The sequence below is a fragment of the Sphaerodactylus townsendi genome, linkage group LG01 (genome assembly GCF_021028975.2).
Source record: "Sphaerodactylus townsendi isolate TG3544 linkage group LG01, MPM_Stown_v2.3, whole genome shotgun sequence".
Lineage (NCBI taxonomy): Eukaryota > Metazoa > Chordata > Lepidosauria > Squamata > Sphaerodactylidae > Sphaerodactylus > Sphaerodactylus townsendi.
In genome coordinates, this window is record NC_059425.1 from 67,157,816 (window position 1) to 67,173,874 (window position 16,059).

General features: G+C 41.4%; 1 protein-coding gene across 2 annotated transcripts in view; it reads left to right on the top strand.

The window, feature by feature from the left end:
- The window catches only part of ALK (ALK receptor tyrosine kinase), a 745,837-nt gene extending 730,399 nt beyond the window's left edge, over positions 1–15,438 (top strand). For both annotated transcript variants that reach the window (XM_048511093.1, XM_048511181.1), the window contains exons 25-30: positions 1,293–1,390; positions 5,274–5,366; positions 6,918–7,019; positions 7,723–7,857; positions 11,112–11,202; positions 13,691–15,438. In XM_048511093.1, coding sequence (XP_048367050.1) covers positions 1,293–1,390; positions 5,274–5,366; positions 6,918–7,019; positions 7,723–7,857; positions 11,112–11,202; positions 13,691–14,395 — 1,224 coding nt within the window. In that variant the 3' untranslated portion in view covers positions 14,396–15,438. The remainder of the gene's footprint in view (positions 1–1,292; positions 1,391–5,273; positions 5,367–6,917; positions 7,020–7,722; positions 7,858–11,111; positions 11,203–13,690) is intronic.
- The last annotated feature ends 621 nt before the right edge of the window (positions 15,439–16,059 follow it).

Below are 16,059 nucleotides of genomic sequence, written 5' to 3' on the forward strand. Positions count from 1 at the left end.
CTACAGCTCTGAGCTGTAGCTATTCCCTTGCACACCTTTCTAGCTCTTTATGCAAGGGAAAGTGAATAGCTAATGCAAAGTTTTCTGCCATCTTGTAGAGCAGTGCCCATGTCAGCTGTGCCTGTCACAGGAAATAGCTTCAGATGAAATACTTGGAAGAATCCTCTGCTCTAATGCACAGTTACATTGCAGACAGCCCATTCTCCCCTCCATGCGCACATAATTGACGACAAGACCTTTGCTACATGAGTTGTTTCAGTGTATCTTGCTACCAATTTTCTTCTTTTAATTCAGCATGTTTTTTTCCCCACTATTTGGTTCTGGAAACATTTTCTTTTCATTTTTCCACTGCTGTTTTTCGAAGTCCTTTTACCTCTATTTTTTTTTCAATTAGTGTCTGAGCCTTATTTTCTTGAGCATGCAGTCATAGTTGAAACAGTGTTTATTTATCCATCCCACCAAACACCCGGCCTTATTCAAGCCTTGGGTAGTTGCCTAACCTACCCGTCCACCATTTTATCCTCCTCCTCATCTGTGATGTAATGTCAAGGGCACAGAAATGAGCCAGATAGATTGTATCAGCATAGTTAAGTTCATCCCAGGTGAGTGATTTCAGGTTAAGACTGAGATATAATGTGTTCACAGTTAGAAGTTAGTGAAACTAACAGAGGAAGTTGCTTTTGCAGCAGGAAATTGACAAAGGACTGTTGTAGTACTGACATCTTTTTTCAAGGATGATAACATGGACAACTTTTTAGAAAACTGGAAACCTTTTACAGAATACCTTCTGAAAACCTATTCAAACAGAGAAACAATCGCAGGATTTGAAATCTAAAAGAAAACAGCAGAATCTATTAGAATGTTAGTAAAATGAAAAACAAGTGAAGTAATGTTTTTTTAATTATAATTTAATTTAATTTAGTTATATATATATATATATATATATATATATATATATATATATATATATATATATATATATATATAATTTTAATTATTAATTAATTATAATTATATAATTGTTTTAACTTTTTGTTGCTGTTGTTGGTGTCTATATATGTGTTTGTTTATTCAAGTGATAAATTATTATTAAAATTATTAAAAAAGAAATAATGTGCACTAAACATTTCAGAAGTCTTAAAAAATCAAATTACAAAAGATATTGTAGCCATTCAGAGTTAGTATGTCTCCGTAAAGCAGTTCCTTAATGTTGGCCCAACCTACCAGTAGTTCATACCTTGGAGGGTCTGTATGCATCTAGATACTGATTTGCTCTTTACATTGGTTTTTAGAGCCATCCCTCCTCCCTGATCATGTTGGACTTGCTTCATGTGGCTCGTGACATTGCTTGTGGATGTCAGTATTTGGAAGAAAATCACTTCATCCACAGGTAAGCAGGAGCAGTTTGTTGTTGAAAGACCATTCCCTAGTGCCCCTGCATGTGTGTCCTTATTGGCAACAGGCTGATTGAAGGATGTGTGCGAGATCAACGCTTGGCAAGGATGGTTATGTACTACTTCCCCCTGTGTCTCAGAAAATAAAAAGGGAAAAGAAGGCAATGTTCACCGAACAAATTTGGTATCATATTCCTACTGCAGAATTCCAAGGTTTTTCTTTTTTTTAAAAAAGGGCTAACCCTAATTATTTACTTACTATAATGCCCCATCAGTATAATTTAAATAGATAAATCATTTCAACGAAAGAAAGAGAGGGAGGGAGGGAAAGAAAGAAAGAAAGAAAGAAAGAAAGAAAGAAAGAAAGAAAGAAAGAAAGAAAGAAAGAAAGAAAGAAAGAAAGAAAGAAAGAAAGAAAGAAAACTGTGACTAGCCCAAGGTCACCCAGCTGGCGTTTGTGGGAGTGCACAGGCTAATCTGAATTCCCCAGATAAGCCTCCACAGCTCAAGCAGCAGAGAGGGGAATCAAACCTGGTTCCTCCAGATTAGAGTACACCTGCTCTTAACCACTGTGCCATTGCTGCTCCATGGAATATCTGGTAAGAACCAACCAGGGGAAAAAGTCAACAGTCTGCTGAAAAGTTTTGGAATTGATTTCATTTTCAAACCAAATGTCCAAAATCAAGAAATACAAGACCAGCTTGTCTGTACTCAATCTTGTATCTCTTGACTCTGCCCTTGGATTACAACAAACTGACAAGTAGCACTCCCAAACCTGCCAAGCTGCCATCCCTTGCCCTGCCAAACAAACAAAAAAAACTCTGGGTTTTGTCCCTGGACAGACAGACAAACTAACAAACAAAAAGTTAGACTCCATCTTGCCTCCATTCTCAAATCTGCTATAGCCATCAAGTATCAGAATTTTTTTTATTTTAAGACTGGGCAGCCTGATCCCTGAGCTTCATCAGCCTCATTGTTTAACATTTAAACATTTAGCATATAATTGTTCTAAATAATAAAGTTAGTTGTACCCAGTATTTCAAGCAGATTACTTCAGTAATTCCTTTGTTAACCCCATGAGCTGGATCAGCATTGTTATGGCTGTCTTTTCTCCATGCATATATGCACAGTTTCAAGTTCCAATAAACAATAAATGAAACTAATAATCAGTTAAACAAAAGAAATGGATTAGAAAGACAGTCTGTAATAATTTTGAAAGGAGCACGTTACAGAGTGCTGTCTAAATACAGAGGTTTTCACCATCCTCTTAAAAGCAAGGAGGATAATGTCCAGTTGTTCATCTTTACATAGAGAGCTGCACAGAAAGCACTACTGTGAAAAGGTGCCCTTTCCTTCTGGTACTGTTTCAGATTTATCCATATATTTCAGGACTGCCAAGACAAAATCTGCTCACTAGCATATGGCAGGGAACCTTCTGTTGACACTGTCTCACACAGTGGCCTGACATGGAGGAAATGGGATGAAACACTAACTGACCCTTGTTACCCTACCCGTCATACCCCGTTCTATTGAAATATGGATTTCATATTATTATTCCTGCAATATATACTGGCAGATGCCAACTCTCATATTTGTGTGTCCGTGTGTAGCAGAAGTCCAAACCAAGAACAGACCAAGTCCAGAAATGCCTGCTGGCAGAATTAAAACATTGATTGAGTAATTCCAGATAGCTAAGGCTGGAAGTCTCATGGACTGTATCTTGTTTACCACACCCCGCCAAAGAAGTTCGCTAACACAAAGAACCTGGAGAACTCCCTGATACCAGACTTTACATTTCCTCTACCCATAGATACAATCTCCTTGACAATAGAACCCATCCTAATGACAAACGCCTCAGCCAAATTTGAATACCTGGGCAGAAACTCCAAGGAGTAACTCTGCATAAAGCCATTCAGAGCTTCTTTGATCCAATTAAGAAACAATTGGCTCTATAATCCCAACCCTTAGAAACAATAGATGAGCCATTGATTAGCTCAAGCTAGAAATCGTAGCATGGGAAACCCCAAAAGATCCAGGAAAATGAAACTTACCTGATCCCGCCCCTACCTGCACAAAGGGGTATAAAAATACTGTGTATCCTAGACTCGGCGCTCTTTACTGGCTAAACCTCTCTTGGTATAGTTGGTTGGAGATGCGATATATCGACCTTCGCTTGGGTTCCCATGCTGGCATAGGGTGTTAGGCTAACCCTAACCCTTGCCTTCTTCCCGACTTCTTCAACTGAACTTAGGTAACATATAAGTCCCCCGCTCCCCCTCCTACTTTATCATCCAAACCTATCTTTTCCTCCCTGCTTATATCTAATAGGAACTGTAGGTATGCTTCTCAGTGTCTCACTGTATGAAACTCAGTGTCTCACTGTATGAAAAGTTTTGCAATCCAAAACTTGTATAAAAATATTTTAACTACAATTTGGTCTCTCTTGTATTCTCTGTAGAACATTTCAAAAGCCAATTCTGGTATAGTTGTCTAAAAGATCCCACCTAGCCTGCCTCTTGCACTGCCAAGCTGAGTTATATTCCCCATTGCTACTTTTAAAAGGTTCTCATACTGTTAAGCTAGGTAACCCTGGAATGTCACTTCCTGTTTCATTATTTCACTGTACGAATTTGTGAATCCCTATAGTAAACACCACAGAGATTTTGAAATTTCTATAATGTTGTGGTATCATTTCCTATTTTTCCAGAAGAGGAAGTGATCTTGGGTAGTATTATTTCCTCCCCAAAGTGTTCCTGGAGAGTGCAAGCCTTACAGCACTTGGGAAAGTAAGTTCCTTGTAGCTGCCACATGGCTGCAGGGAAACAGAGTCCAGGTTGGCCTAACCTGACTTATTAAAGAACTTAGTGTGCTGTTTGGCCTGAAGTATGGATCTAGTGACTTGAAAGAGGGCCAGAGGAAACCTATCTGAGGGGCACTATTTCTCTGGCAGCTGAATGCATGGGGGAGAGCTTGCCCAAGGTTACGGTGAATTCATGGTTGAGGTGATATTTGAACCAGGCAGTTCCAGATGCGTTCACGGCTCATACTTTTGCCCCTGAGCTCAGTAAATTAATGAAAAGCCTCCCTATGGGAGAGACCTACTAAAGGATGCTTTAGGTATGCATTTGTTCATTCCCTCCCATTCCCACCACGTGAATGCCCTCCTTTAAAATGCTTAAAACTGATTGAAAGCACTGTAAATAAAAAAACGTACTAAATAGAGGGAAACAGCCTCTAATACGAAGAAGAAATGTATCTTCTCCAAAGCAGTAAAATTAAATGTGAACTCTCAACAATGTGTATTGCAACATATAGGTTGCACTTTACATTCCAATCAGTGTAATCTGGAGGGGGGGGGGGCAGCATGATCCCAGCATCAGCTAAAATGCCCCTTAACACTTAAGTGAAACACTTAAAACCACTACAACCATGAAACATCAGCAGAATCAAACAATAAAACCCGAGTTCCCAGAGATGGCGACTTCTCTCACAGACCCACGGGAGGTCAATATATGACATGATGTTCTGCCCAGCTGGCCAGATGGAAAAGCTCCGTCTTGTAACCCTGCGGAACGCATTCAGATCCCACAGGAATAGGACATATCCCAGATAAGTGTGCACACAAATGTAGCTTTTGTCTATTGATTGTCATGCACACAAATTACTCAAGTCATTACCAATGATTTGAATCCTTTGCTGCTGAATCTATCTTAACTTTTTTAGAAAAGCAAATTAAGCTGTTCAAAAATCATCGAACCTTTTCCACATTTTTCATGAGTTCCTTTTCCAAGATCACAATATAGTTAAAGGTTTCACAGCTGCAACCACAACCACAATAAAAAAGGAAAGATCGAGAATCTCCTTTTTTTTCTTTTTTAGAGACATTGCTGCTCGAAATTGTCTTCTCACCTGTAAAGGACCTGGGAGAATAGCAAAGATTGGAGATTTTGGGATGGCACGGGATATATATAGGTAAGACAATTCACTGGCATCACCTGGTGGAAGGTTATTACTCAACTAAAGAGTGTTTGGTTGGCTTTGCTTCTTTGCAGATTATTTTAATATTTGGGGATTGGTTCCAGAACGATTTCTCTGCCACCCTGAAGTATTAATGTTACTTTCAAGCTGTGGACCCTTCCTTGCTTCCTTAGATTCCCCCACCATCTTCATTCTCACACAGCAATTCTTCTGTTGCAAGTTGTTTTGAATGCAGTCCCCCAACTCTTTTCTTCCCTTTTTTCCAGTCTGAATGTCACAATTCTTCCTTGTGGGTACCTACAATCGAGAGTTTTAGTTTCATCCTCCTTGGTTTTTGACCCCCATCCCCTTCAGCCTCTGTGTCATTAGTAAATCTCTTCAGTTTACAGCATATCAAAGAGGGGGGAAGGGTCAGAGGAATGTAATTACCCAACCTGGAATTTTGCCAGGATGCTGGAATTAATGATTCTACACTTGCAAAGATGCCAGGAAGGTTTTAACGATGGTGCCAATTGTCAAGACTTTTGCTTACTTGTAATACATAATGCAATACTGCTGTCCCCACAGTGCCCTCCAACGTTAGTCTGATGAATTACTGAAGCATATGACACAGGATGGAGTCACAATTATTATTATTATTATTATTATTATTATTATTATTATTATTATTATTATTATTATTATTATTATTATTGATACAAGCACAGTAATACACAGCAAACAAGATCAATATGCTGGATTTGGTATTAAATCACACGTCGGACACTTCCCAAGCATCTAGGACTGTGACTATTATTATTATATCATAATCACCATCATTATTAATTCACATCAGTGTCACATGGAATTTGTTTGGGATTTTAGTTCTCCATGTGTGGATGCCGGTTAAGCAGCTTAAGAGCCTGAGCCACAGGAATTTCGTTCTTGATAGTATAAATGGAATACTCTATCAAAGGAGCTGGGTGTATTTAAACCGCTGCTGTAGGGATTCCCAGGACATTGTTGTCAATTTACATGGCCCTGTTAATGTGTGTTTAATACTCATTTCACCTATGGTGCCTATATAAGGCATCACATCTGGAAATGTGTATAGTCTATGTGGTGTCAGACTGAACATCATACCAGGTTGCAGTGATTTCAGTTTATAATCCAATCAAAAGTGTGCAAAAAGAAATATTACAGTACTGTGGAACTTACACTGTCTCAGGTTAAAGCAAAAAGGGGATGATGTTAGACCCTGAAGCTTTACTCCACATCTTCTTTCATGAGCCCAGCCTTTGGTTGGGGTAGGGCAGTATATAAACCTAAATAAAGTAAAGTAAAAGGTACACTTCTTTTAACCCTCTAATTCCAGACCACAGTCTGGCAGCTATGATTTAGCTCCTCATCCTGTGCAGGTTGGAGAGGGGGGAAATATGGCTTGCATTCTTCTTTAGGTGATTTTAATGTCCAGAAAGTACCACTTCATTTTAGAATCTACCTCTAATCCAAATCCAAATACCTTTTATTGGCATTGCAATCCAGTCCACTTTTGTTTCTCATCAGGGCCAGCTACTATAGAAAAGGAGGTTGTGCAATGCTACCGGTCAAGTGGATGCCCCCTGAAGCTTTCATGGAAGGGATATTCACATCTAAAACAGACACCTGGTAGGTCTGTTCAATGTTTTCTATCCATTTTACAAGAATACTATGCCCGAACATATTCCTCCTGAAAGATATGGAACATCTTCATACATTGCCTTTGGTGTGAGATGCACTGAATTTTGGCTCCTTCCAGAGTCACCCAGTAATGACAGAGGTGGGAAGTCACATTGTTAGTTATTCTAATTACATACCACTTTTCCAAAATAGTTTAGTTTAATAATAATATATTCACAATAGATAGCCCAGCCAATCTCAACAAAATCAATACAACAGTAAAGCAGCCAAAATAAACAAACCCCCCAAGCATAAGTAACTATTTAATATTCAAGTCTTTGCCTGGCGACCTAATGCTAGCAGTAGATATGCAGGTGGACATAGCAAGGAGGACATTAATAGAGGTTCAGCTGTTAATGAAAAAGTTCTTTCTCTGGTACCCCTGTGAGGAATCCATGTAATGTGTCCTTCTTGCTCTAACATCATCCTTCCCAAAAATGGCGGCAATGCTGATTTTGGAAGGTCTCGCCATATAGGCACCTTTCATATGACATCAGACGTTTGCCACAGTCATACTGCAGTCATACAGAATAGCACACAGCCAACAGAGTCACAACACAAAGGTCTTTTGCACATACTGACCCTACTTTAGCTATCCTCACACAATTTCCATTGTTTGTATTCCTGACCTTATTTCTTGTTCTATGTCCAGGTCATTTGGAGTGTTGCTGTGGGAAATATTCTCTCTCGGATACATGCCCTATCCCAGCAAAAGTAACCAGGAGGTCCTGGAGTTCGTAACAAGTGGAGGAAGGATGGATCCACCCAAAAACTGCCCAGGCCCTGTGTAGGAAACCTTTTAAGAACCTCCATGCTAGTGCTCTTTATTGTATGTTTGGAACTCTTTCTGTTCTGGAAAGTTCTTTTAGCATCATTAGTGAATAATTTACCTACCTTATAGAATGCGTACTGCTATTAGCTGCAGTGGTCAGTAATTGGAGCCGTTTGGTAGGTACTCCTAATCACTAATGGGTGATATTCAAAGTCTTTATCCTCTTGTAATAGTTCAAGAGGCCCTGCTTCTCTTCCAAATAACCTAAGAGCCTCTGACAAAATTAAGTCCACATATTGGCACTGGCCTGATGCTTACTGTAAATTGAGCATGCAGGTCTCCATATTTTCCCTCAGTTCACAGATCGCTCCTCATTACTTTGCACCATAAAGTTCCTCACCAGAACTCTCTTCTTACCAGTCCCTTGCCCACATTCCAATCCTATTCCTCTTCCACAGATTTCCTATTCATGTAGGTTCATGATTCATGCTATTTAATTCCCATCTTTTAAAATCACTTTTCTTTCTCCTCCTTCCCACCTTAAACCCATATTCTCTCAACAGCTGCAAATCTCAGAACCAGATGTAGTTCACTGGATGCAGAAAGCCATAATTTAAGCTCAACTGCTACCAAAACAATTCACATAAGTGTAAACTTGTGCTTATGCGATGATTATTCTACTAAGATTATTTGCTTCTGATTGGTAGTTCCATTCATTTATTCCTTGATCCCATTGAAGACTGTAATTTCAGTGCTTGTCTGGTTCCATTTTTGTATCTTGTCTTGGTATAAAGTAACTTGAACTTCCTAGTATTCAAGCATGGAGCTGAAATATCCACACTGCACATGTTCAAAAATGTGCACATCATAATAGTGCACTCTTGACAGCCAAGTTCCCTCTTCTGGCTAGAAATAGTAGTGCCAGAGAGAAATTGGCTTCCTCCTTTGGCTCTTAGGATGGTAGCAGCTAGAGGTCTCTGATGGCCAAATCTCAAAAACCCACAGCAACAGTTTATGATTTTAAAAAATCTTTGCACACAATGTGAATATAAGTTCCAGGTTCTCCATAGGCTTTTGGTATAATGATAAGCTGCTCTTCTGATGCTGCATTATATTATTTCTGACCAGAATAAAATAATCTGTATGGGACTCTCAAAGATATGAACTGATCAAGCACCACCCATAGAAAATGCTCTTCTATAAGTCATAAAAATATGGATTTTTTAAAAATGAAGAAATCCTGTGGCAGAATCCAGCTAGCTTCTGAAGTGAGTGGACAGAATGTTTTTGAGATAGAACTGGCGAAAATTATGGGGAACGATGGGACAAGAGAGAGCAGAGTAGCTGAATGCATACGGAGAAAAGCCCAGTTACAAACATGTTGCATTTTTATCCTGAGTTTCCTCCAAGAAGCTCAGGGCTCTTTGTGTCCCCTCCTCCATTTTCTCCTGATAGCCAATCACTGAGGGAATTCAGGCTGAGAGCGAATGACTGACACAAGTTCACCTAATGAGACCAAGGTCTCCTTGCTCCTAATCCAACATTTTAACCATCACTCCATACTGACTCTCAGTCCCCACCACACCTTGATCCCTAAGGTATTTGCAATGGTGTGGTCTCCTGTGAAGAGGGCTTTCCCTTGTGACAAATGCTCAGTCTCCATTTATATTATCAGCAGCTACAATTAATCAGTAGCCAAACATCTTATTGACCATTAATGGTGCATAATATCCTATTCTGGTCTACTCATAGTGGCTTACAAGTAAAATAGTATTTCTGTTTGATGTATCAGCAAAATTTCTCATTCATCTTGAAGTATGTCATTAGCTACTGTATTTAGGAACTTACAGAATAATTTGAGCAAGATGGGGGACATGAACTTAACTACAGACCTGAATGCTTTGGGGACTAGAGACATCACTGGAGAGTTGATGGCAGTGGCGTACCTAGGCAAACTGGAGCCCTGGGCAAAACCTGAGTTTGATGCCCCCCATGGGCTGCCACCCTCCCCCACCGTGACCAAACAAAGATTTTTTTCCACTAGGTTGTTTCAAAGTCATCATCACATTATAGAACATGCCCCAACTCACAAATCTGAACACAACAGAAATTTTTTTTGAAAAAAATTTCAAAATGCTTTCAAAATGTTTTCATGCCACTGGCAAAACTCGCTACTGTAAAACATTTTATGGTGTTAGTATCCAGTCCCTCCAATTGGGAGGAAGACTTTCCATGCATCACTTTTCAGTACGTTCATTTAAGAAGCTGGGGACCCCCAAGATTCTTCCCTTTTGTCAAAAGGTGGAGTTTAAGAGCGAATCCGCAATCTGGGCTCTCTAGTTAAAACAAGTGATGCTAGGAATCCACCCCAAACAGCATCATTTTCAATGGTGCTTAAACTAGAGCCCAGGATTCCTCCTTTAAATCTCACCTTAAAGGAGAATCTGAAAAGGATCCCCAGGTTAAACTAAGCATTGAAAATGCGAAATGCTGTTTGGGGGTGGATTGTCCACCCTGAAACAGCATTACATTCAATGTTTAAACTGGGGACCTCAGATTCTCCCTTTAAATCCATGCCGAAGGGGGTGGATTCTAATAACAATATCTTTAATAATCAACACTTTTCAAGTATTAGGCATGGAGAGAATAAAAGAAAGAAAGAAAACAAGCATTGGCAGGAAGGGGTGGATTTAAAAGGAAAATCTGGGGAAATTTAAGGGGTGCCTGCTGTCAGGGGTGCAATTATTAAGATAGCAGCACCAAAATTTCAGAGTATCTTTGTGAGACCCTACTGATGATACCACCCAGGTTTGGTGAAGTTTGGTTCAGGGGGTCCAAAGTTATGGACCCTCAAAGGTGTAGCCCCCATCTCCTATTAGCTCCCATTGGAAACAATTGGGGATGAGGACACTCCCTTTGGGAGACCATAGCTTTGGACTCCCTAAACCAAACCTCACCAAACCTGGGTGATATCATCAGGAGAGTCTCCTGAAATTTTGGTGCTGCTAGCCCAAAAACTGTGCCCTCTGCAGGCCAAAAACGGAAAAACACTGAAAATGCAAAAAATCCCACAAACGAACCTGCAGTTTTTGCGCCCCCCCCCCCCCACAAGGCGGCGCCCTGGGCAATTTCCCACTTTGCCCAATGGGAGGAACGCCTCTGGTTGATGGAGGTTTTGTTGGCTTCCTATCTGCTGCAGCCAACTAGATGTCTATCCCAACTGTCTGCTCTCCTGTGGTTGACCATCTTCTCTCCTGTTACTGTTGCAGGTATCGGATAATGACTCAGTGCTGGCAGCACCAGCCTGAAGACAGACCAAACTTTGCTACAATACTGGAAAGGATAGAATATTGCACCCAGGTATCTGTGTCTGTTTGATTTTGTGATCTAATGGTGTCTCTTGGGAGCAATGCTGAAACAGGAACATGAGGAAGAAGTAGTCCTCAGATAAATCTTTCTTGGGACAGTATAGTAATTGTTCCTCTATCTTCAGCCCAAAGCATCTCAAAGTCTTGGCAAGATGCAAAGAAGTACAGGAGGAAGAGCTCCTGCCTCAGACTTCTTTTCCTAATTACTCTGAAAGTCGTTTCAGTTGTAGTGAAACAAAGTTTGGCCAGATAGGTTTGATAGTGGTCCATAGTAACTGCTTATGAAGCCTGTCAATATGATAAACGTTTAGACCTCACCAAGGGTCAGAAATGTAGCAGGGATGGTGGGAAACAGAGTCTATCCTGGACACATGGGAAGGAAGGCCAAGCACAAAGCCTGAGGTCCCCTGAGACACCCAAGATGTTCATGTGCATCTCTTTTCATGCTGCAGTAGCTCCTTTTTCAGTCTCAAAATGTCAAGTCACACTTGAGAGGCAGAGGAAGTCCAAAGAGAGCGCAGCAGCAGTAGCTGGGGTGGCTCAGGAGATTCAATGGCTTCCCACATTCAAAAGAGCCTGTTTCCTCCTGCACAGTAGCTGGCCTTTTCTCAGACACGGCAAGGCTCTGTGAATGCAGACATCAGCTTCCACTACAGAAAGTAGGTTGGATTCCTGTGAAGCGGAGGGAGAGGTATGACCCAGCTCTCCACACTTTCTTACTTATACTCTTATACTCTTCCACATGAGAACAGTGTTAGTTAAATATCCCACTAGTGATCTCAAATTTCCTCTTATATCCTATTTATCCATCATCCTTCTCAGTGCAACCCAGTTCTCACTATAATTTATTGGTGCAAAAACCTTCCTGTCACTCCACAAACCCACAGCTTCGTAGGATAGCTCATGTTATCTATTTCAGAAGCGGGCGCTCACAAAACATGTGGAAATTAATGGCATCTTCCTGTTGTGAAAAAGACAGCTGCCAATTGAGTGTAAGGTGAACTGGAAGTGATGTGTGGTGAGAAAAGCTTTGTCTGAGTTCTCTTCAGCCATTCTGGTTTCCACAAGCACACCTGCTTAGGTCTGGCAAGAGCCCTCTCATGGTTCAGTCCTCAACAGGTCTAGTAAAGTCACCAGACCTGATTTTTGAACTGGTAGTAACCATCCACCTCAATGAAAATACAAGTCATTGTCCAGTAGCTGCAATGAAGAAGAAGAGTTTGGATTTATATCCCCCCTTTCTCTCCTGTAGGAGTCTCAAAGGGGCTTACAATCTCCTTGCCCTTCCCCCCTCACAACAAACACCCTGTGAGGTAGGTGGGGCTGAGAGAGCTCCAGAAAGCTGTGACTAGCCCAACGTCCCCCACTGGTGTGTGTGGGAGTGCACAGGCTAACCTGAATTCCCCAGATAAGCCTTCACAGCTCAGGCGGCAGAGCGGGGAATCAAACCCGGTTCCTCCAGATTAGAATGCACCTGTGCTTAACCACTACGCCACTGCTGCGTGAAGGAACCTCCTTTGCTTTAGGTAAGGGGCTGAAAATTAAATGGCCATAATCCTTAATGCAGTTTGAGGCTTTTCATTTGGGGGACGGGGGGGAGGGATGACTAAGATGCACATGATAGAAGCTTTTAAAATTATGCATGGGATGGAGAGAGAATTTTCACTTTCCCAAATAGTAGAATTGGGAGGCACCCAATGAAGCTTGATTGATAGATTATGGGCACACTAAAGGACATTCCTTACGCAATGTGTCGTTAATCTGTGGCTGTACCACAGGATGGAGTTAATCTGTGGCTGTACCACAGGATGGAGTGATGCTCACTCAGCTTTTTAAAAGGACGAGACAAATCCATGGAGGGAAAGTCCATTACTAGATATTAGCAACTGATGACTAAAGAGAACCTCCATATTCAGAGGTAGTGCACTTCTGAACATCAATGGTAATAACATGGGGAGGCTTCGTTCTCTGTGTTTCTGCTTATGAGTCTTCTGGGTGTCTAGGTGGTCATTATGGGAACAGGATGCAGAACTAGATTGTTCTGATCCAGCAGGGCTCTTGCTAAGTTCTTGATCCTTTTTCATCAAAGCTGCAAAACACTGAATCATGACCCCTGCAGAAAAGATGTTATCCAGCGGTACATTTGTTATTAACCAAAGGTGCATTATTTAATTTAATTTATTTATGTAGGATATTTCTGTGCTTCCTGTTCAGTCCTGCTCAAGGCAGCTTGCAATTAAAATAGCATCATGATGTTAAAAAGCCATTAAAACAACCAATTGGACATAAACAGCTTAAAATTGCTCATAAAACAGAATCAGACCATTAAAAACCTGGTAAGATAAAAATCCCTAATTAAAAATGCGCTTTTGGCCTGGTTCCTAAAAGCACTAAGCAAACACGGAATGAAGCATTATATCCTCAGGGTTTCCAGTCAAGCAACCAAGCCCATCTTTGAGTCTTCTTGTTCTTTCCTACAGGATCCTGACGTAATCAACACTATTTTGCCCGTGGAATATGGCCCATGCATTGAAGAAGAGGAAAAGGTCCCAGTGCGCCCTGAAGACCCTGAAGCCGTTCCTCCTCTGCTTGTCTTGCCTCAGCAAGACAAAAAGAGTGCCGAACAACACTTGCCTTCCCCACCCTCTCTGGCTTTGGCCATTCCTGCAGGAAAACCACAAGTGAAAATGATCAAAGCAGAGCCAGCCGTCCATGCTAATACACAAGGAGTCCTGGAAGGGGGACATGTCAATATGGCATACACTCAGTCCAATCCTTCAACTGAGCTACACAAAGGGCGGGGGTCCAGAAACAAGCCCACCAATCTCTGGAACCCAACATATGGCTCCTGGTTTTCAGAGAAGCCAGTTGTTAGAAACAATTCACAGGCAGAAAAAGAGGCAACTGAGAGGGAAGGTTCTGGTCATGAAGGGAACTGTACTTTGGGGCCCAGCATTGTGACTGGAAGGCTGCCAAGCTCCTCCCTTCTTCTAGAACCATCTTCACTGACAGCCACTGTTAAGGAAGTGCCTCTATTCAGGCTGCGTCATTTCCCCTGTGGAAACGTTAACTACGGATACCAACAACAGGGCTTGCCCTTGGAAATCTCAGCCCCACCTTGTGCCAGCAGTTACGAAGACCCTGCCATACGGAACAAGATCCACATAACTCACCAAGGGCCTTGAAAGCTTCCTGTCCTCTGGATGCTCTTCCCATGTGACTTGTGAGCCTTGGAGCAAACTTCAGTGTCACTAGTCCACAAGAAAAGAACAAGGTTCCCTTCCATGATGTGCCAATTTGCTCTGAAACACCACCTTTTGAAGCTGGGTTTTCAAACATACCAAGAGGCTTCAGTTGGTCAGAGCTCCTTCCTACATGGAACAAACTAGAATAGCATTCAGTATTCTCAACAAGGCCCAGCTCACAACTGCATAAAGTCATCTGCATGCTTGTTCGCTATACCCTTCCCTATGTGGAGCTTCCTCCTGGATGTTCATGCACTATTTCAAAGGGTGTTTTTTTTTTTAAGGTTTTGGATTTTCTATACTGCCCAGTGTAATTCTTGGGGATCCTTCCTGATGCCAGAACTTTGCAGAGAGGGTGGGGAAATAAGCTGGATTCATGCCAAAAACAAATTGGATAACGGGGCCTCCCAGTCCACGCATTACCCAGACAGCATTGCAATTACAGCATGGCCGTTCCTCAGGCATGCAAAGCCATGTAGCAGAACCGTATCAGCCACGCTTGTTTAGTCCCTGAAATGGAAATTGCAGAACATTAAGGAGCACAGTCAATGAAATGGCGACATTTTATGGTTGAGGTGTGGAGGCAGAAAGTCAAATCCTCCCCTGCTTTATCATTTCTTTTGAGGGAAAGTCATTACAAGGGCTGGGACACTCAAGCCATTGAAACTGATACTTATTCCTCAGTAGGTATTTATGATACCAGATTTTGGAGAATGAAGTCAGGAAGTTGCTTGACTACATACAGATTAATAATATGGAAGGCAGAGTTTTTGCATACATGGAAGCAGTCTTATGATTGTGTTGCTGACAGCCCACATCCCTCTTTCCAGTGCACTGGGATATTACTATTTACTTTCACCAGAGTTTGTGACATAGAAGTTAACATAAAGTTTTTTTGAAGATGATGGATTTTGAGGAGAGCAATTACAGAGAACCAGCACTGGCCAGTTCCCAAAGGCGATGCTATGGCCTGATTCATACAGACTGAGGCTCATTCCGCACATGCAGAATAATGCACTTTCAAACTGCTTTCAGTGCTCTTTGAAGCTGTGTGGAATGGCAAAATCCACTTGCAAACAGTTGTGAAAGTGGTTTGAAAACGCATTATTTTGCGTGTGCGGAAAGGGCCTGAGTAAGCAGAAGTATAACGGTTGTTTGGCTGGTCCACATCATTCTAGTCATGACCCATGCTGAAGTGTGACCTGATCACGATACGGTAGCTGAGTTGGAAAGTACAGATTATTGAAGCTAGTTACCAAATGAAAATGCTTGGGCTGCAGCAGATTTTCTCATGCATACATAGCTTGGAGAAATCAATTTAGAATAGGGCATAATGCTTCCTGTATGTCCATGGAATCATGACAGATCTAACACCACTACTGCAAGGCTGCAAAGATACTCTTGGCCATGAAGGCATGAACCAAAGTAATATTTAACACTGTTTCACATCCAGAATATGAGCCACTGGGGACATCCGCTATTTCAGCTTCATTGGAATAAATTGGGAATGGTATATGGTCTTATTTACCTGGCTTTCTCATTGGTTTCAGTGATGGTGCTCTCACTTATGGCTGCTGCACCTGTTCCCAAATCTATCAATAAAT